This window comes from Podarcis bocagei (genome assembly GCF_964188305.1).
Source record: "Podarcis bocagei genome assembly, chromosome: Z".
NCBI lineage: Eukaryota > Metazoa > Chordata > Lepidosauria > Squamata > Lacertidae > Podarcis > Podarcis bocagei.
The window spans coordinates 32,757,451-32,778,857 of NC_138140.1; the positions used below are offsets into that span (position 1 = coordinate 32,757,451).

At 43.3% G+C, this 21,407-nt stretch overlaps 2 protein-coding genes across 3 annotated transcripts; one reads left to right on the forward strand and one right to left on the reverse strand.

Annotated features, from left to right (window-relative positions):
• Positions 1 to 355: 355 nt before the first annotated feature.
• On the reverse strand, positions 356 to 8,477 carry CETN2 (centrin 2). Its single transcript, XM_081179561.1, has 5 exons — positions 8,320 to 8,477; positions 5,750 to 5,908; positions 3,238 to 3,366; positions 2,523 to 2,660; positions 356 to 1,206 (listed from the first exon to the last, which is right to left on the reverse strand). Exons 1-5 carry the CDS (start codon positions 8,320 to 8,322, stop codon positions 1,117 to 1,119), a joined length of 519 nt encoding a protein of 172 aa, XP_081035687.1. The 5' UTR covers positions 8,323 to 8,477; the 3' UTR covers positions 356 to 1,116.
• A 227-nt stretch (positions 8,478 to 8,704) lies between these two features.
• Positions 8,705 to 18,967, forward strand: NSDHL (NAD(P) dependent 3-beta-hydroxysteroid dehydrogenase NSDHL). 2 transcript variants are annotated; one of them, XM_081179560.1, is made up of 8 exons: positions 8,705 to 8,782; positions 9,461 to 9,559; positions 9,894 to 10,055; positions 11,100 to 11,246; positions 13,578 to 13,706; positions 14,333 to 14,475; positions 15,994 to 16,096; positions 17,589 to 18,967. In XM_081179560.1, exons 2-8 carry the CDS (start codon positions 9,539 to 9,541, stop codon positions 17,919 to 17,921), a joined length of 1,038 nt encoding a protein of 345 aa, XP_081035686.1. In that variant the 5' UTR covers positions 8,705 to 8,782; positions 9,461 to 9,538; the 3' UTR covers positions 17,922 to 18,967. The 2 variants fall into 2 exon arrangements, with proteins under 2 accessions (XP_081035686.1, XP_081035685.1); XM_081179559.1 differs by having other exon boundaries at positions 8,746 to 8,850.
• The last annotated feature ends 2,440 nt before the right edge of the window (positions 18,968 to 21,407 follow it).

A 21,407-nucleotide genomic window follows, 5' to 3' on the forward strand; every position in this document is an offset into this window, starting at 1 on the left:
CATGATCTGCTGAATAGTTGTAACATACCAAAAAAGAAAAAAACACACACACCAAAAAATCCCAACCACCCAATGCATAGTGGTGAGATGGGCTTAGCATAGCCTTTACCTCTTAGATTCCAGAGTGTGAGCCACTAATGAGTTTTTAGTTGAGGGTACAGAAAGTAAAGACTTATGACAAGAGAAACAGGGCAGGAAACTCCACAGGAAATCCATTTCCTGCTCTTGCAATGATTGGATGTACAATCCAACACTGGGTGAGAGCCATCCCACTGCAGCATCAGCAACAGGATAATTAACTGGAGGTGCCCCCTGCCATCTGCCAATGTAATGTGTAATAAAGAATACAGACAACTTTGCTGTCATGAACTATTTTATGTCATCTTTTAAATTTCAGCAGCACAAACCATAAGCATTTGGAAGAACTGTTACAGGCTCTTTCCAGCCAATTCAGGGATTCAAAACACACCAATTTTACATTCAATGCTTTTTGAAAAAGTGTAAAGGCTAATAAGTTAAGTACACTGTTTTCTTTTAAATCAAGGCTTAAATACTGCAGGCACTGCATTTTAACCTCAACATCCAGAATCAAGTCACCTCCTAGAAGGCAGGGAACGACCAATGTGGAGTAGGTGCAGAAGCAGAACTGGAGCTATCCACTCTTTGGCATCTTTTCACTTTGGCAAGTACCAAGAGCCATACAATGCAAGCTTCAGATAATTAAAACAAGTTTTTAAAAAGAAACATCCTTGTTTCTGAGAATACCTAAATTGTCTCTGCCAAAAATAAAATAAAAAAATACTTCCTTGCATGTAAGTCCAGTGTGCAAGTACACAACCTCCTTCAAAAGGCAGCTCAACCAAGGAAGCCACTTCACATTACTGTTGGAAATATAAAAGATGGATCTGAAGCACAACATTAGGAGATGGTGGTGATGGAGTCAATAGAGAAGGACATGGGCATAAAAAATGTGAGGGGTATCTCACAAAGCTAGTGAGATCTGGGCTGCTGCTGATCCCTTCCAGAACAAGCACCACGGAGGTCAAACTCAGGTAACAAAACCATGATGAGATTAAAAAACAAAACAAAAACTGCACACACAAGATGCCAAGCATCTCAGTAGAGGCTGGTCTTCTTCATGATTCGTAAGAACTCTTGCTCATTGACCTCTCCATCTCCATCCCGGTCAGCTTCATCAATCATTTCCTGAAACATGAGAAAGAATCAAAGGCCAAACCCAGTGAGTTAAATGATGGTTGTGGAAGGGAAGGAAGAGGCATCTTCTTCTTGCAATAGGTTTCCAAAGGGGACTGAAAATACACTTTTGCCTTTGGCACTCATTCTGCCTCAAAATACATCAGTTTGTTCACCAGCAGCTTTTCATCTAACATACTGTTACCTAAGCACCCTAGTCATTCAGTTTGGGAAGATCCCTTTAGAACACTTGACAGTCTGCCTGGGAGTGTAGCATCCTGAATAAATTGTTAGACAAACTTCACTACATTAATCATAATCAACTTCAGTTCATTTACAAATAAGCTGAACTTCACCAATATCAGTAGTTGCAGAACACTATAGTTTCTTTCTCTTGAAATCAAAAACACCCATTTATTCCTAATAATAATAATAATTTGTAAATAGGGTTTCCATCATATGCATTGGTTCAACACTTATCCTTTTAACAGCAGCATAAAACATGGAGATTAAACAGGTAGTTTTTCCTGACATGGTGATAGTGGGAAAATATTCATCAGTTATTTTCAGCATGTTAGGCTGTTGTTAAAGGCACAGGATTGGGTCAGTACAAAAAGTGACATCCTTATCAGATTTTTATGCCAACCTTCTTTCAAGGACATATCCCACACACCCCTCAAAAAAATCTTCATATGCTTTAGTCTTCAAGACAATGACTGGATGAAAATCACACTGTAAGCTTTGTGAATGAGTGGGTTTCTCCAGTCAAAGTCCAACACTAACTAACTGCTATACCACAAAGGCTCTCAATAAAAAGGACATGCCCTTCTTCCTTTTAGGTAGACAAGGTGTTGAATACTCTACTTAGGTGAATCAGTCATGCCAGGGAAATTCCTCAGACTGCTTGTTGCAGGTAACTGTAACAATTCTTTTGAAAGTCCCCAAAGTATTGCAAGAGCTGATGGGGAAAGCAGCACCCCACCTCTTTCAAATATTAACATCATAAGAAGACCACTCCTGGATCAGAACAAGGTCCATCCAATTCAATTTCCCCAAAGCAGCAAATCAGGTGTTCCCATGAAACCTACAAAAAGGACATGAACGTGATAGCGCTTCCTCTACTGTTGCCTGCCTGCAGGTTTTAAGAATCGTACTACCATTGAAAGCGAAAGTTCCATTTAGCTCCAACTTAAGTACAAATTTGTGATGCTTGACAGGCTACAGAATTTGAATGCAGGTGATTCAGAGCACTCTTAGTAAATGCCAGCTTGCTAAATCACTACATTGAGTGGCTTAAGCATGCATGCAAACAGACACACAGTCCAAACCTGTAGTTCCTCGTCTGTAAGATTCTCTCCCAGTTCTTTGGCCACACGTTTGAGGTTTTTGAAAGAGATTTTGCCAGTTTCGTCATCATCAAACAGCTTGAAGGCTTTCAGAATCTCTTCTTTTGAATCTTTTTCAGCCTTTTTTTTAAGATAAAGATAAGTAAAATAGTAACATTTCAGACATTTGTTTGTTACACATGAAAACAACCAGCTATTGAAATGGCAAACTGCTATAACTTTTCTACCTGTGTAAGAAATATAAATATAACAAAAAGTAAATTAAAGAACTGTCACCAAAATTCTGGGTATAATTATATAGCCACATTACTGCAGATGCAAAGTTTAACAAATAAGAGAGAGAGAGTACTACATCCTTTTAGGGCACGCTCTATCCTCATTTGGTTGTGGTGAACGAATAGACCTCTGTAAGAGGACTTTTATTTTATTTCAAAGAATCCAACCACTGCTATCCAATCAATAAAGGCCAGAAACTGACATCTATGTGGCTTTCCCAGTCACCTTAAAAGCAATTGATGTAAGCAAATGTGGATCTCCCACACACCCCAGAATTGGTGCCTTACAACAGGACAGAGTCCCACTTCCATCACAATTTTAGCACACACAGATGCAAATATCATAACAAGGTCCCTTTAGCCCTCCCTCATAGACTTCAGAAAACGGCCAGATTTTGTGGTAGCTGTTTAGATCAACCTACCATTTTCTGGGTCATCACTCCTAAGAAGTCATGGTAAGTAATCTTTCCAGTTCCTTCCTTGTCAATGTCTAAGATCATTTTCTTGATCTCATCTTTCTTAGGTTCAAACCCGAGTGCTCTCATGGCAACCTGCAAACAATGGAAACAAACTGGCATCTCAGCAGGAAAAGGAATAGTAAATGCCTCAACAGCACACCATAGAAGCACAATTTCTGCATCTGAGACAAAGACTATAAATTTGCATTCTTGACCAGGGAGAAGAGCAAGTGGAAGAAGATTGGGGGAAATTTAAAATCTATTTGCAGAAACATTGTAAAATTTCTGAATGTTGATGACATTGAAATGAATTGTGGGGGTTTTAGCAACAAGATAAAATTTAAGATTAAACCAACAGTAGGTAAATTAATGGGCTATGAATTTGCTGAACCAATTTTGAAAAGGGATACAAGAACGGGGGATGCGAGGAAGTCAGGAAAATATGTGAATTTAAGATATAAAATTAAGAAAGAGGGAATTTTTGTGTTTTTCCTATATGTGCTTTTTCTTTTTATTATTAGTTTTTAATGTATGTATTTTTGTATTTTTGTGCTTAATGTTTGTATTGTTGTATTTTGTAGTATGTATTTTGTGTTTTTATATTTTTCTTGTCTTTGTCCTTGTATTTTTTCTTTTATACTGTGCATTGTTAGAACTTAAAAAACTTTACCAAAAAATTTTTTTTTAAAAAAATTGTATTCTTGTCAGCAGACTTTGAGATGTACTAGTGTCAAGACTATGGGTAGGAAAGGAAAGTAAATTTGTCTTAATGGTGTAACTTTGACAGAGCTCCCTTGCTGTTAACATACTTAGTGGTCAATACTGAGAATATCCACGGCTACATAAGGTAGGAATGGAACTGGGAAGGGAGCATACTGGGTCATCTGAACTGGCATTATAACAATGTACTCCTCCAAAAGTCTGGAGAGAAGGCAAATCACCTCATGCAACTCTTCACTGGATAAGCAAACAACCCAATACCACTCAAAAACTAGAACAAAATTATTTGCTGTTTTTTTTACCTCCAGATAAGATAGAGAGAGGCAATTCCTGGCAAACTAAGGATAATTTTTCTCAATGGCAACAACACTAACAATTCAAATAGATTCCAGGCCAGGAAACCCAAAGCCTCACACAAAGAATCTTCATCTTCCAAGATAACAATCAAGTCTAGAAAATCTAGAAACCTGTGCTCTTTTTTAACATCTCTGCTCTCTTAAAAGCTGAAATCTTCCTATGAGAAATGAGATTATGAATGGTAGTGATGGCCAAGGAGCCCTGTGCTTGCCCCAGAAGCCTGATTCTCTCTGCTTCCTGATATTCCATCCCAGTCTCCCAAGGGAAAATAACCTCATATTGGAGACAGGGATGAGGTCACACAAAGTGGAAGTGGAAGTCTCAATAATAGGAGAGACTCCTGGATTGAGTAAAGACAATGTCAGCACAGTGACACTAGCAGTATCTTCTGCCATCAGGAATCACAGGGATTACAATACTTCCAAGTATTCTATTTTGTACTGTTGAAAGGTTGAAGATGGAAGTATCCTCCTGTAGCTCCTAACAAGAAGTAATCCTTTGTATACCCATGGTATAAAGATAGGATGAAAATTTGTAAAGGCACATGTCTGTAACAAAGACACTTGACTCCATTAAATGAAATCTGAACAAGACCGTTCTAAGACAAATCTGGACGCCACTGAGTTTTTCAGACTGTATTTACTTTAGCTGCTGAATCTGTCATTCAGGGGGAAAGGTTAACCTTATACTCTTTATCTCCTGTTTATTCCAGTCCTTTTAGATTCCCTCATTGAAATATCACTGAGGAGGAAAAATGTTAACCAAATGTAACAACAAAAGCATGATTTGCACAGCTGAGTCTGCATCAATCACAAAGCCCTCTCAGAGAACTATCATCAACATATGATCATATAAATATGCAAGGTGTGTGAAAACAACCAAAACAAGACTATCTGATGAGGGAGGAAGGGATGAACAGGAACAGCCCCAAGACCTATACATTGATCATTAAAGAAGTGGGGTGGGGGGGTGAAGGATAATTGCCCCAAAGGAGAAATGCTTATGTTTTCAGGTATGCCTGTAACCACCCTTTATGTCCCTGTTGCCTCCTCTATTCTATTGCAAGCAATAAATGCAAGATAACCTTCAATACCTCTTGGGTATTTTCCCAATACAAATAAAGCCACAGGCAAAAGTAGGATGGAGTAGACAAAAGTAGTATAATGAAGAACAATGGAATAGAATGACACTACCCTTCTCCAGCAGCCACCCTATCACTTTAGTTCAGACTTCAACAACCTGGTACCTTCCAGATGTTTTGGACTACAGCTCCCATTGGCTAAAGTCAGCTCCACAAAGTATAATCCTCTATATGTTTACTTAGAAGTAAGCTCCGCTGGCTCAATGGGCCTTATGATTACAATCTTAAGACACATTTCAGTCATGTTTTTCTGCTTGCCTTCAACTCTTTCACATCAATGTTCCCAGTGCCATCAGTATCAAACAGATCAAAGGCCTCCCGAATCTCCTGTTTCTGCTCTTCAGTGAGCTCAGTCTTGGGAGCTGCCTTCTTCCTCTGAGGTGGAGCCCCCACTGCTGCTTTCTTGTAGCTGGAGGCCTTAAAACATATATCAAAGACCAAAAAGAAAAAAGAAAAAGATAACATTAAAACACAAGTACATGATTTTAATCTTCCTGAACATTTAGGAGACATTAGTCAACCAAATGAATGAATGAATATTTCAGTAAAAGGTAAAGGTACCCCTACCCGTAAGGGCCAGTCTTTACAGACTCTAGGGTTATGCACTCATCTCACTCTATAGTCCGGGAGCCAGCGCTGTCCGTAGACACTTCCGGGTCACGTGGCCAGCGTGATGAAGCTGCTCTGGCGAGCCAGCACCAGCGCAGCACACGGAAACGCTGTTTACCTTCCTGCTAGTAAGCGGTCCCTATTTCTCTACTTGCACCCGGGGGTGCTTTCGAACTGCTAGGTTGGCAGGCGCTGGGACCAAACTACGGGAGCGCACTCCGCCGCGGGGATCGAACCGCCGACCATGTGATCGGCAAGTACTAGGCGCTGAGGTTTTACCCACAGCGCCACCCGCGTCCCGATTCCAAACAAATGATCACATTTGTGTACTGTCTTCCCTGAAAGGAGCTCAAAGCATGGAATTCTTGTTCTACCCCATTTGAGGTAAGGTGAGGTTGAGGTAGACAAATGCCAAGTAGTGTCTCTCATTCCTCAACAGGAAATTAAAGATTGATTTCCTACATTTAAGGGCAACGCTTTAAAACCTGGCTATTTACAGCACAGAAGAATTACAAAGATTATGATTTCCAAGAGTACATGAATGACTAAGGGTGAACTAGAAACTCCTGGTCAAATCTTGGTTCTTCCATAAACAGCCTAAGTAAACTGTTATGTTTGGTTGTTGTTGTAAGGATCATCAAGGTGAGTGTTGCTTCTACTGAACATTATAAATCACTATTTACTTATTAAGTGTCAGGAATGCAAAATTGTTCGGGAGAAGCCATAACAGTTAAATAGGTTTTTTCAGTAGAATTCCATGCAAGCTTGCTCAAAATTAAGTCTCACTGGGCTCAAAGTGTATTTAGGACAGCAGTCCAAAGGGGCAGTGTTTATTTAAAGTATTTTAACCTGCCTTTCAAGGCACCTGGCCTTCACAAGGCAGCTTACATGACTCTAAAACACATTAAAATATACTTCCCCCATCCACCCACGCAAAAAGGGAGAGAAACCAGAAGCAGCTGAAGATTTATTCAAGCACAGCAGAATTCAGTTAAATGCAGGCTTTAAAAGAACAGCTCTGAAGACCATTTACGTAAGACCAGCCAAGAAGGGGCTGGCAAAGAAAACATCAGGGCCTTTCCGGTTGAATACCCTACCCCATTTATTTTAAAATTGTAAACAGCCCTGGGTGCCTTGGCAGAAATGCAACAAACACACTTTGAAGCCATACATATTTCCCTGGACAGGTAGTTCCAAAGTGTGGGGCTACCACTGAAGAAACAGTATCCTTAGCACCCACCAGCCTGACAGCTTTTGCTGGCAGGCCAGAGGGCAGAACCTCTGATACTGATAATAAAGCTTGGACAGCCTCACACAAGTGTAGGTGACCCTTCAGATAACATGGATGCAGTCCTATGCTGACTGTGGGTAGTTTGGCTGTCATCCACAGGTTGGGGGATTCCCCACCACCCAGTACATCAATCCTGTTTCTAACTGAAATGGTCAAACTGCTTCAACTGTCCTGCTACCAAGTGCCTATGCTGGATTATAGGGGTGTAGAAGCCTTTGGCCCTCCAGCTGTTGCTGAGCTACAACTCCCACCACCCCTGACCGTTGACCATGCTTGCTGGGGCTGATGGCAGTTGTAGCTCAGCAACACGCTGCTTCATGCCAAAACTAAAGCAACTCCCCCCCCCACCATCAACACCTCGCTCCACTTAGGAAGTTTGCTTATGAGAGAGCAGGTAGGCTTCTCCCTTACATCATACATTTCTATGCACAGGGATTTAAATATAGACAGAAAACCATTATAATAATGAATTTGAAGGCCACCAGGAGCTGTCCCTACTGGTGCAGCGGCCCAGATGGATTTACTACCTTTGACCCTCAGCACAGCCTCCGAAAAAACAAGCACCTCGAGATGTTCACCACCCCCCTCCATCAACAAACAAAAAAGGAGGGGACAACCCTCGAGTCCATCACAAGGACCTAGACCAGACATCTTTGGACTATAACTCTCAGCATCCCTAGCGAGCAGGGGCAATGGTCAGGGATTGTCCAGCTACTCCTGGGGACTCCAAAATTGAGAAAGGCTGACCTAAACTATGACGCCAACCTGGGCTTTCACTTGCATAAATTAACATAGGAATAAACAAATCTGCATGACGGTTGCCTTCCCTGCGAGGGAGGCGGGGTTTAACGGCCCTTCTCCACTAAGCTGCGCCGGCCTCTCCCTTCACTTCCTCCTCCCCACCCGCTTAAGTCATAACCGCACTGACCATCCCGAGCCGGGACCGTCGGAAGCCGAGCCGGTCCTGAGGCGGCAGGAGGCGTGGGAAGAACAACCAAAAAAAAAACCGCGGCGAGCTCAACTGTCACCACAACAGCGGTGCCTCTCAATATCGCTGCTCCCTATTGGCTCCTCTCCTCACGCGGTGGTGTGGAAGCAACCGCTCTCGCGATTGGCCGGCGAGTCGGGGGCGCGCGGGGGCTGTTATCCAACCCCACTTGGCTGTACTATATGCCGACGAGCCCTGCAAGGCGGGGCTTCGGTTGGCAGAGCCCGATTGGATCGAAATTGGAGAGACGCAGAGCCAATGGGAGAACGGTCCAGCTCTCGGCCGATTATCGGCATAGGGGCGGGGAGCGTGGTGCCGCGCGGGAAGGAGGAGCTAAACGGGAGAGCGGGTAGTGATTGGAGGGATGCAGAGGTGGGCGTGGTCCAGCAGCAGCAACAACAGCGTAAGTGGGAGTAAGCGCTGCATCTTCGTGACGTGCGGCAGGTTCGGTCTGTTGTGGGGCGCCTGCAGGTAAGAGCAAGCTGTTGTCCCTGTGGGAAGTGGAAGATGCGGGGCCTGAAAGCCTGGGTTTTAAATTGTGTTTGCATTTGTTAAGCTGATTTTTATTAGTTCTTGGTTTTTTTTAATATCGCGAGCGTTTAATGCTTGCATTTTTATTTTGCTTTGTGAACTGGGGAGTTCCTCTTATTAAATCAATATAATAATGAATATATAAGCAAGCGGGCAGTGTTGCTTTCTAATAGTGGAGGCTACCTTTCAAATTCATTGTTCTAATTAGCCATCTTGCTGCAGTGAGTTGCAAAAGCTGTGTTGTGTAAAGAAGTACACTCTTGCAAAATCATCTTCTGGTGGGACTAACTGGTGGGACTTTGCTGTCCTAAATGTGGCGTTAGTGGCTAACTTAGATGGCTTTTAAAAATAGACTTATGACAGATTTGGAGAGGCAAGTGGGTTGTATTGGTGTTGACTAGTCAAATGTGTGATACATGCTGACAAAATCTTACTTCTGTTAAAGAGAGTAGAGCAGGCTTGGAATTTTTATCTTAGTCAGTTGGCAATCCTACTTATGTGAGATGAAAATGGTAGGCCTCTTGTTTGATTCACATATGTATTTCAACAGGAAAGAAAGTTTTGGAGTCACTGTGTTCATTAGGTGCTTCCTTAGAGTTTGCTACAAAGTCATCCATAGCTCCCAAAGATGGCAACTCGACTAAGACAGGTAAGCTGGTTTGTGTTCTTTATTGATAACTTGATTTTTCAAGGGAAAGTATTCTCACAAAACAGCTTATAATAGAGCTACTGTAAATGCATTTCTTTTTCTTTTTTTCAAAAAGCATCTCTTAAGATGTTTCACCACATTTGTTTTCTATGCATCTTCTGTAAAGTAGCGCTGTTTTTCATTGCTTGGTTTTCTCATTGCTTGTGGCTGTTGTTCAGTGAATTATTTCCTGATGCTCTTTGCTCATTCCCAAGAATCATGCATGCAAACTCACATGTATTCAGCAATGCACTGGTCCCTGCTGATGTACCCTACCCTTTGCTTTTCTTTACAGTCCAGAAGGAAATGCACTGTGATTGGTGGCTCAGGGTTCCTGGGTCACCACATGGTACAAAGTCTGCTAGAGAAAGGCTACACAGTTAATGTGTTCGATGTCCGTGAGGGCTTTAAGAACAGCAAGGTGCAGTTCTTCCTAGGTGATCTCTGCAACAAAAAGGTATGAGCCAAAACTACAGCTGTGCACACAGAAGCAAAGAGATGTCAGCACGCTGCTGCATCTTGTTCATGCTTCAGATTTGGAGATCTTTGGTCTGCTTGGCACTGCTTAAGGTGACCAGTGTTCTTTTTGGAAGACATATACATAAGGATGCAAGTGTGTTTAAAACTAGTGGGATGAAGAAGTATGATTCACCCTATTAATGCCTGTTGCTGATCAATTACTGCACCCGTGTGACTGAGCTATTGGGTAGCTCAAGCCCATAGCCAAATGATAAAACTACCCTTGGAGTTCTGTTTGACCATTTTTTTAAAATGCATGCAAGTGTGAACAATTTGAAGGGAAGTGCACACACATTTCCACCACTCTGGGTGATCCCAAAGATCAGGCATAAGCAAACTCGGCCCTCCAGATGTTTTGAGACTACAATTCCCACCATCCCTGACCGCTGGTCCTGTTAGCTAGGGATGATGGGAGTTGTAGTCCCAAAATATCTGGAAGGCCAAGTTTCCCTATGCCTGCCAAAGATGATTCTGTCCCTAATCTAGTGAAGACAGCTATCCCCTGCCTGCCTGCTTCCTTACAACCAGACATGAGGGTGATCTGGCTGTCAGCTTCTTCAGTTTCAGTGTTGCCATTGTAGAGCTCAGCATGGAGAAGGATGTAAGCAAACCTATAAATAGTAGGCTCTACCTGTCATTGGTTCTGGCTCCACCTATTGTTAGCCTCCTGCCCAATGGGCAGCAGAGCAGACCACTGCCCTAATCTGTGAGATTTCATGGTATTTGAGTCTCTGCACTAAAGCTTCCTTTTTTAACTTTCCTCATGGAGCTGTGCTTGAAAGTCTGCCCTTAGACTATGGATGTGGAACACTCCTCCCAGTGTTATAGGTTTGCAGCTCCCATTATTCCTGACCACTGGCCAGGTTGGTGCAGGTTGAATCCCAACAACATCTGGAGGTTCATCATCTCTGCCTTAGACCCAGTTGTGGCTGTTGTGATTCTCCAGGTAGGTTGATTCTAACCTCCTCTTCTGTGCCTCCAGGATCTGCTTCCAGCTTTACAGGGGGTGTCTGTCGTGTTTCATTGTGCCTCACCGTCACCTTCCAGCCACAACAGAGATCTTTTCTACAAAGTCAATTATTTGGGGACCAAAGCAGTCATTGAGGCTTGTAAGGAAGCTGGTGTCGAAGTAAGTGCAGAACTGGAACTTAAAGCAACTTGAATGAACCTGGTCAAGTTTTGTGGCTACGTGCACATATAACACTAAATCCTTCAGCATTATTACCCTTCAGCAAAAGTTGTTAGTGGTTAGCTCACAGATGAGCAAGCAATCTATGATTTGTTTCTCCAAAGTTTTCTTTTTACAGTTCTTGTTTTGTGCCTTTGTACCTTGGTGAGGGACGCGGGTGGCGCTGTGGGTTAAACCACAGAGTCTAGGACTTGCCGATCAGAAGGTCGGCGGTTCGAATCCCCGCGATGACGGGGTGAGCTCCCATTGCTCAGTCCCTGCTTCTGCCAACCTAGCAGTTTGAAAGCACGTCAAAGTGCAAGTAGATAAATAGGTACCGCTCTGGCGGGAAGGTAAACGGCGTTTCCGTGCACTGCTCTGGTTCGCCAGAAGCGGCTTAGTCATGCTGGCCACATGACCCGGAAGCTGTAAGCTGGCTCCCTTGGCCAATAAAGCGAGATAAGCGCCGCAACCCCAGAGTCGGTCACGACTGGACCTAATGGTCAGGGGTCCCTTTACCTTTACCTTACCTTGGTGAGCACCTGGGATTGAGATGCCCCAACAAACCATGGTTAAACAGGGCTGTTGGTTTGGACATAATGAGCTATGGTTAAAACAAGCCATGGGTCATAAGCCAACAACAAACCCTGGCTTCATGTTGTGGCTTGCTAAGCAGAAAAGATAGCATGGTTAGTATGCTGTGCTGATCTGGGCTCACACATTCAAGCAAACCATTGGTAGGCTAAACAAACCATGATGCAGTGTTGTGTGTGTACCATGGTTGTGAGTACCGTTACTGAAAATGTGCAGCCAGACAGTAATCAGGGTTGGTTTTGATCAGTGATGTGGGCTTTCTGGAAAATGTTTGAATTGGAATTTTGCCTTCAAGAGTCTACTTACTTACAGTATCTATTTAGCACCCAACAACAACTAGACACTTGTATCAAAGAGGGCAATAAAGTATAAGAGTAAAATAAAGCTCGGCTGTAGCATTCAAAATGGAGCTAAACCAAGAGAACAAATATTTCAAAACGGTACAAATTATTTTCTGCCAATCAAAAATAGTTGAACTGAAATAATTTGATGGGGCGGGGAATAAATTTCTGCTAGTCTGATTTAAAGAGCTAAATCAAAGTGTTACTTAATATCACAAGACATGATAACTTATTAGCATTTTTCTTACATTATTTAGATTTTGAAGGGGTGGGGAGACAGCTCTAAAAATAATCACTCTGCCTCAAAAGCTGCATGCAAATATATGTGGGATAGTCTCCTGAAAAAATAAATTGCTACTTTGATTATAAATGTGAGGGATATTATAAACATTTTTTAATCTGGCCAATTCATTTCATGTGTGGTAGGGGAGGAATTTACCAACGCTGATCTCAGTGGGCTATAGTGCATATAGGAGGTATTTTGTTCTCCCTTGGGTGGTTTCTTTCAAGTTGCAGGGGTGCCAACAAATCCTTGTGCCCCTTGGTAGCCAGCTAGAGGAAGAGAACAGTGTCCCTTTGACATTACCCTGATCTCAAGACCCGGTAGAACAGAGAGGGAGGGATGAGCCTTGGCTTTCCTCTGTAACTGAGGAAAGTGATGGGAGCTTGTTCCCGTTGTGATAAGCAAACACTTGGAAAGACCAGGAAGTCCTTACACCTCACTCAAATGTTTCCAAATCTCAGTGCAGCTTCTAAGAGAGTCCCATATCTCTGAAGCCTCAGCCTGGCAGCACAGAAACCCCTTGTGGTCCCATGTCAGGATTCTCCTTGATTCTGTACTCTCCACAGAGGAAAAATGCGCTTGCCAGTGGCAAGCTGGTGGGTGCGTTTGTGGATCCTTGATTTCTCAGTGTGTCCATGAAACCCATTAGACTAGGAGGCTAAGGGAGTATGTCAGAATCCCCTTGCACCATCCATGCATGCCAGTACAGAGTGCCCTCCTTCACACAACACATAACTTATAGGACTTTTGACCACTAGATAGATTTAAAAGGGGTATTGGACAAATTCACAGGTGGTGAATGGGTGTTTCAGTGACTACCAGCAATCATGGAATGTCCAGTCTACCTTTGAATACTACCTGCTGGCTGGAAATGGCAGAAAAGGGCTGTTTCCTTCATGGCTCACTGCTATGCTCCCTGGAAGCCCCTGGTTGGCCACTGTGGGAAACGAAATGCTGGACAAGATGGGCATTTGCCCAGATCCAGTAGGAGTATTACATTTTTGCAGTTCTTGCCAAAGCATTCCGTGTATAACGCCATGTATTGTGCTTCTCCCCACCCCCTTCCTGTTGCAGAAACTGGTGTTGACTAGCAGTGCCAGTGTGGTCTTCGAGGGCACAGATATTAAGCACGGAACTGAAGATCTCCCCTACGCAAAGAAACCCATTGACTACTATACAGAAACCAAGATTCTGCAGGAGAAGGTCTGGATGTCCTCTGTTTCTCTGCTGCTACTAGGCTAACAGATCCTATACGTGCTAAACAACATAGGGAGCTGTATCCAATGTAGGCTCTATCCAAGTGACTCAATGGTATACATGTTCCATTGGTGAACTGTGTTGTGCTAGTGAGATGTTGCTACACAAGAGAATGCGCAAGCAGGTTGCTGCTAACTTCCTTGCACTATAGATTGCGCAGTCTGGTGTGCAACGAGTTTCTGCTAATGCAACTGTCATGTTGGATTCCTGTGCAATGTTACAATTCACCCATCTGCTAGTGCAAGAGCCCTTGTACTAGCAGAAAGAGATTGTTGGCTACAGCCAACAATCTCCTGTCTATTTTAAAAGAAAAGCAGAACGACCACGAAGTGTGAAATCGTTCTGTTTGGAGTTCCAGGCATTCCATTCCTCCTCCCACCATGTTGTCATTCTTTTACCTCTCTGTCCATCTTTGTGGGGCTGTTTTTACCATATCTGCAAAACTTAAGGATACCTCAAGTCTATTGAAACCTCCCTCTTGGGTAAGGTGACACTGACTACCCCATTTTAGATGTCCATTGTATTTAGAAGGCTCTGAGCATTGATAGATAGCGCAGGCTTTTCTCTTGTAGGAGGTGCTGAGCGCCAATGACCCAGAGAGGAATTTCTTCACCACTGCTATTCGTCCCCATGGCATCTTTGGCCCACAAGACCCTCACCTGGTTCCCGTCATTATCCAAGCAGCCAAGAGTGGCAAGATGAAGTTCATGATTGGGTAAAGAAAGTCCAGCCCCTTGAAAGTTTTAACTGCTCTGAATTTTGCATCCTGCTTTTATGACTGGTCCAGCTGAAACATGTAAGGAGCCTGCATCACCGTCATCTGTTTGAATGCTGCCTTCTTGTTTATTTCTTTTCAGCAGCTTTTTACCTCTTTTTGGGTGGCTCTCACAAAGATTGTTGCAACAAGCGTAAATTTTTGCAGCATCAAAAGATTTACATAATTACAAAAATGTAAGTAATCATGAACCATAAATGTAAGCTTGTCAATGAGTATAGAATAGCGTCAAACAGTCCCCACATAATTCATAATGTCTAATGATAAAGATGTAAAAACATAAAGCCAATAACAGCAGAAATGAAGCATCTCAAAAATTAAATCTTGACCCCAAAATAAACTCCTGAAAAGTACTCCGCCCAGGCATCCTGAGCAGCAAGGTCCTGCAAGGCTCACAGGTAAGATGGTCTCTGGCCTCTTCAGCAGTAAGAGCAGCTTTCATTGCTGGAGTCAGTCATTGCCATGCCCTCCCAGACCAGGTGGAAATAGGTCAGCAAAGCAGGGAGCAGGTCTTGCAGGAATCAAAGTAAAGGTGACTGAGCTTCTGGACCCAGTTAGGCGTGATGCTGTGTTGGGCTTTATTGGATGTGAAATGCCTATGAAAAGAAACGTCCTGCTACTATACAGTGGTACCTTGGGTTACATACGCTTCAGGTTACATACGCTTCAGGTTACAGACTCCACTAACCCAGAAATAGTACCTCGGGTTAAGAACTTTGCCTCAGGATGAGAACAGAAATCATGCTCCAGCGGCGCAGCAGCAGCAGGAGCCCCATTAGCTAAAGTGGTGCTTCAGGTTAAGAACAGTTTCAGGTTAAGAACGGACCTCCAGAACGAATTAAGTACTTAACCCGAGGTACCACTGTACTTTATTTAAGCTGATTTTGAAGATTTAGACAATAATTTTCAGTGTGACATTTCCCAACGCAGGTTATGTCCAAGTCAGTAATACACAAAATCCCACAAATTGGACATTATGTGGGTGTGCACATAACCCAGCAGTTCTTTAGCTGGTGGATGGAGGCCAGTGGATTCTTCCCTTCAGCTCTGCAGTCCCAGCACAACCATCATTTGGAGCCAAGTGATGTTTCTCACATGGAAGAGAAAGGGATGCTCCCTTCAGCTCCTCCTCCTCTGGCTGGTGGGTGGTGCCAAGCTGGCCTTTCCCTTGACATGATGTTCTTCCTGGACTGCAGTAAACCCTATGGTAAACAGGAGGTTAAGTGGGGACTGCAGTATTTTTGACAGGACCACAGCAGGGGAGGTTAGACTCTCCACACTCAAGCTGCTACTTGGTCTCACTGCAACTCCAATGTACTTTCAAAGCAAAACAAAACAAACTTGCATGCTAATTGCATCCTAACAGCTAGCACCCCATCTATCTTGGCTCTCTGTTTCCAAGAGTTTTTTCCTTGCATGTTGGTGTTAACCTTCAACTTCTTCCTTTTCTCTGCGCAGAGATGGACAGAACTTGGTGGATTTTACCTTTGTGGAAAATGTGGTCCATGGGCACATGCTGGCTGCAGAGCAACTTGAAAGAGACTCTCCCCTGTGTGGAAAGGTGGGTCCTCCTTTTTCTCTGTGAAGGAATGCGACTGCTACACCATTTTATGTTCTGTCGTTTCTTGTAAAATGGTTTTCTTTCGTGACCTGGATGTTCGGAAGTTGACAGCAGAGTCAAAAGTTAAGCCCAGGTACCTAATATAGTTAAGAGGAAATGAAACCTAAAAAGCTAAGACGGAAAAGAAAAGCTCAACAGGTATTCATAATGAAGGGTTAAATGGGACTCTGCTAGCCTTTGGATTGGCTAATAGTTTGGAAAGGGAAATAGAACTTTTGTGGCTAAGAGAAGCTGGTAAACAGAGATAAGTTGGTTGAACTGAAATGTAACATTAAGAGCTGGAACACTGGAGTGTTTTACAAGATGGTTGGAGCTCTATAGAGAAATAAGCTAGGAGAATGCTGCAGATAAGCTGATCTGAAGGGCAGAAATTGGTAAGTATTGGCTTGGCAAGCAATCTCGTCTACGATCAGCAGGATGTGATTTCCTGGTTTTTATTTTCTTGGATAACTGTCCCTTAAAGGCTCTTTTTGTAACTTTTTTTTTTTTTACAAAGAGAAACCTTAACTATGAACCGAATTTGTTTTGGTTTTGGCCCATATTAGTCATGCTTCACCTTGCTACCTTGCCACTATTTGAAGTTGGCTAGGCCAGTTAGCTTCAAAAGGTTAAAGCACCATTGAATGGAGACAGCCAGGACTAGAAAATACCTACTTTGTGGCAGCACTGAGGCAGACAAGAAGGTGGAGCTAGTATTGTTTGTTTGTTTGTTTGTTTGTTTGTTTGTTTTGTTTGTATACTGCCCTATACCTGTAGATGTCAGGGTGGTTCACAACATAAAATAACAATTTGAAAAACAGAAAATGCATAATAAGAACCAAAACAGTGACAACCCCATAATCTCCCTGATTGGCTTGCCTCCCTTCTCTTTCACGTCACTGGCTACATAGCCTGATATTTCACACTTAAGGGATGAGAGAGGCAGCTTTCTCATAATGCTGGTTGTTGTTTTTTTGCACAAGTCTCATTTGAAATTCCCCAACTGTGATATTCACAGAAGCCGCCCAGAGTGACTGGGACAACCCAGTCAGATGGGCGGGGTACAAATAATAAAATTATTATTACTACGCCCTCACTTGCCAATGTTTTTCCAGAAGCAAACTGATCAGTTCATGATCTCTTACTTTTAGAGCATTGTCTCTCCACTCCTTTAGCTCAGGTGTGGAGAACTTTAAGCCTCCCAAGCGTTGCTGAGCTACAGCTCCCATCAGCCCCAGAAAGCATCGCCAATGGTAGGAGATGATAGGTGCTACTGAACACCTGTAGAGCAAAAGGTTCCCCATACCTGCTTTAGCTGGAAAGGATCCCAAGGATAGTGTACAAAAACCAGAAGTAGCACAACTGCCGACTTCAGGATTGCAGCTTTAAAGGGGTGACAGGGAAGGGATGATTCTTTACTCTTTGTTTCTTATCTGTTTGTGTTAACTCGCAGGCATTTAACATCACGAACGACGAGCCAATCCTCTTTTGGGAGTTTATGTCACGCATCCTGACGGGCCTGGACTATGAGGCTCCCAAATACCGCATTCCCTATTGGCTGGCCTATTACTTGGCCTTCCTCCTGTCACTGGTGGTTATGCTGCTGAGCCCCTTCGTCACCGTCCATCCCACCTTCACCCCCATGCGGGTGGCGCTTGCTGGAACGTTCCACTATTACAGCTGTGAGCGGGCCAAAAAGCATATGGGCTACAAGCCACTGGTTAGCCTGGATGAAGCCGTGGCAAAGACTCTCAAGAGCTTCCCCCACCTCCACCGTGCTGCGTAGCTGCCTGGGGCCCATGATAACATCTCCACAATCTCTACAGACTCTGCTTTGGCTGCTCCTGTCTCTCAGTCTGGTTTCCCTAGAACACTTCTTGCAGGAACCCCAGTCTGAATTGATTCTGTTGCCTCAGCTGAGTTGCATCTCTGAAGTGGTGGCTGCACATGGTGAAACAAAACCTGATCAGTTCGTTAATTCTGCTTGATCAGGCACAGTTTCCCAAGCCTTTACTCGCCTTAACCTTATTCAGAGGGAAGTAAACTGTGAAATACAAGGCTGGGGAGCTTGTGGACTTTCACAGTGGACTCCCCAACTCCCATCAGACCTAGCCAGCATGACCCAATGGTCAGGGATGATGGGAGTTGTAGTCCAGGTGAGCCATAATTTTCCGTACTCTTTTTTCAGGACAGTCACTTTTATGTGTTGGGGAGATCTGTGTGCAAATTCCAGAGCTGGGTAACCCATCTGTATATCTTTAGGTGATAGGAGAAAGCATTTCTCTTTAACCAGGCCTTTGGCTGCTTAACATTCCATGGCCTTTTAAATGTCCTTGTGGGAGGGTGTGTGTGATGGGTTTGTTCTTGTTTTATTATGTATTTCATGTTCTCATTTTGAATTTTTATGCTGTGAGCAGCCCTGTGATCTTTGGGTGGAGGGCGGTATACAAATTTAATAAATAATAACAATAATATATCGGTCATTGTTAAGGTAAAGGTGGGAAATCTTGAGCTGATATTGCATTACAACTCACATCAGCACCAGCCGGGGGCTCGTAGTCCCAATAACATCAGGACAACATCAGCATAACCACCCCTTGCTGAAACAAGATTATGTGGGAAATCTGTAAAGATGAGGCATTTGCACTTGTGTACTTAAACTGTGGCCCAAACTTTCTGGAATGTGACTGCACTGGTTCTTTTTCTTAAGACAGCCACTGTACATTTGTCCAGCAGATGGGAAGAGTTTGCTTACATACTAAAAGGCAAAATGTATTTCAGTGCAATTGCCAATAAAGTACACTGGGATATTCTGTTCTGGAAGTATCTAAATCTTGAGACAGTTTCTGCCTTCCTGAAACACGTAAAATGCATGTTGGGGTGTGTGAATCTTATGTTCATTGATAAATTGAAAAAGGGCATATGTAATGTGAATGAGCATTGTGGCCAGTGTATCTCCTGCCTTCACGTTCCACAGTGAGAACCGCTTTTAAGCTTCCCATTAGAAAATGATTTCGGTAATGAGAACCTTTGGATGCAACATCAGCTTCTGCCTCTAGGTGGTGCTCGCTTGCCATAGTTGCTCTGTGAGTTCCATTGATAAAACTCAGTACAATACAATAGATGCTGATTGTTTCTGAAGTAAAGGCCTCTTGCCAAGTCACATACAATACTGCAGTTAAGCAGGACATTCCCACATTATATCAATAGGGGTTGCAGTCACAGGTTTATCTAGTTTGCTGGCACATTAATGGAGGTGTGAAATCCCACTACTTTATCCTGTCTTCACAGGGCAAGCCTAATAAAAAAATTCCTTCCAGTAGCACCTTAAAGACCAACTAAGTTAGTTCTTAGTATGAGCTTTCGTGTGCATGCACACTTCTTCAGATACACTAAGCCTGTACAGCCCTTTGCAAATCAATGTAGTCCTAAGTTCTTAGATGAAAAAGTATCCCTTCAGATGCTTGCGGACCACAGCTCTTCTTATCCTGACCCTGCCCATTAGCTATGATGACTGTGGCTGATGAGAGCTGGAATCTAACATCTAGAGGGCCTTAGGCTACCTTCCTGGCCTTTAGTGCACAAGAGTTAACTAATGGAGTGTAGGAATGAGGAAGGTGTGGCCGTCCAGATGTTGCTGGACTCCACCTCCCATCACCTCCCAACCTTTGGCATTGTTGGCTGGTCTCATGGGAGTTGGAGTCCCATATCAGCTGCAGGGCCAATGGTTGTTGTTTAGTCGTTTAGTTGTGCCTGCCTCTTCGTGACCCCCTGGACCAGAGCACGCCAGGCACTTCTGTCTTCCACTGCCTCCCGCAGTTTGGTCAGACTCATGTTTGTAGCTTCGAAGACACTGTCCAACCATCTCGTCCTCTGTCGTCCCCTTCTCCTTGTGCCCTCCATCTTTCCCAGCATCAGGGTCTTTTCCAGGGAGCCTTCTCTTCTCATGAGGTGGCCAAAGTATTGGAGTCTCAGCTTCAGGATCTGTCCTTCCAGTGAGCACTCAGGGCTGATTTCCTTCAGAATGGAGAGGTTTGATCTTCTTGCTCTCTCTCAAGAGTCTCCTCCATGTTACCCATTCCTGTTGCAGGGAATGGTGAACCTGGCTTGGTACCGAAGCATCAGTGATAAGATACGTTTCCTTATTAGAGCAACCTCAATCTATTTCACCCAAAGCCTTTTGGCTTTAAGTCAGAATAGGCTCTTGTATCCAGAGTGCCCTCTTGTAGCCACAAGTGTTTCTGAAGCTCTCCTTTCTTTTTAAGCAGGTTCGTACCCTGAAGTCACACTTGCTGCAGCATACATTTCAAAGCACATTGCTTCTCCTGAATAATCTAGGGGACTACATTTTGTTAAGGTTTTGTAGGGACTGTAAGTAAACAGTTTTTTAAAAAAGAATTTGAGTGTTTAGGTTCAGAGAAGGGAGGGGGGAATTTGAATTCAGTTTGCATTTAAAAGACAAACCTACCACATTCTTCAAAGCAGTACGTGAACTGAAGTGCAGCAATCCTTTCAAAGTTCACCATATAGTTTCCCAGGCCACGTAATGTGTACAAAACTGGTGAAAATAACATTTTAAAAAGCATTCTATTAGGGGAAATGGTTTTTTTGGGGGAAAGTGTTTATTAGGCAAACGTGTGTATACAAAATACATATTTGGAGAAACTTGCACTAAAACTGGTGAATTTGTATGAGGACTTAAAAAAGAATTCAAACTAATGTGGCGAATTGAACTTCAGGTTGGAAAAATGAGAAATGAAAAGAATCTGAAATTGATAGATCTGCCCATCCTTTATTTATATTATAGCACGCCTGAACAAGGAACTACAGAAGGGAGTAACTTCCCATTAGGAAAGCCGGAAGGGGGCATAAGAAGTCCCCTTTGTACACAGATCCAGTTCTCTGGGGTCTAACAACACGGAAGACAAAATATTTGCCAACCTTATTTAGCCCTATAACAACAGAGCTGCCTTGTGTTTCATTGAAGTTATGGGTGATACCTGCTCTGCTTAGGAGTTTGCCAGCCTTTGCCTGTGAATTTTGAGAGGATTCATGCCACCAGGAAGCTTCTGCAGTGTCATAGGCATAGTTGTGAGGTGTGTGGAGAGCTCAGAAGCAAGAAAAGCACCAGTTATGCCAATGGGGGGGGGGCAGAATAAGCATTCTTGTAATGCAGATCTCAGAGATCAACGATGATGTGTCACATTTGGAAGCGGTTGTGCTAACATTGCGATGGGAGTGCCCAAAATTGTTGCAAAGCATCAGCAGTTAT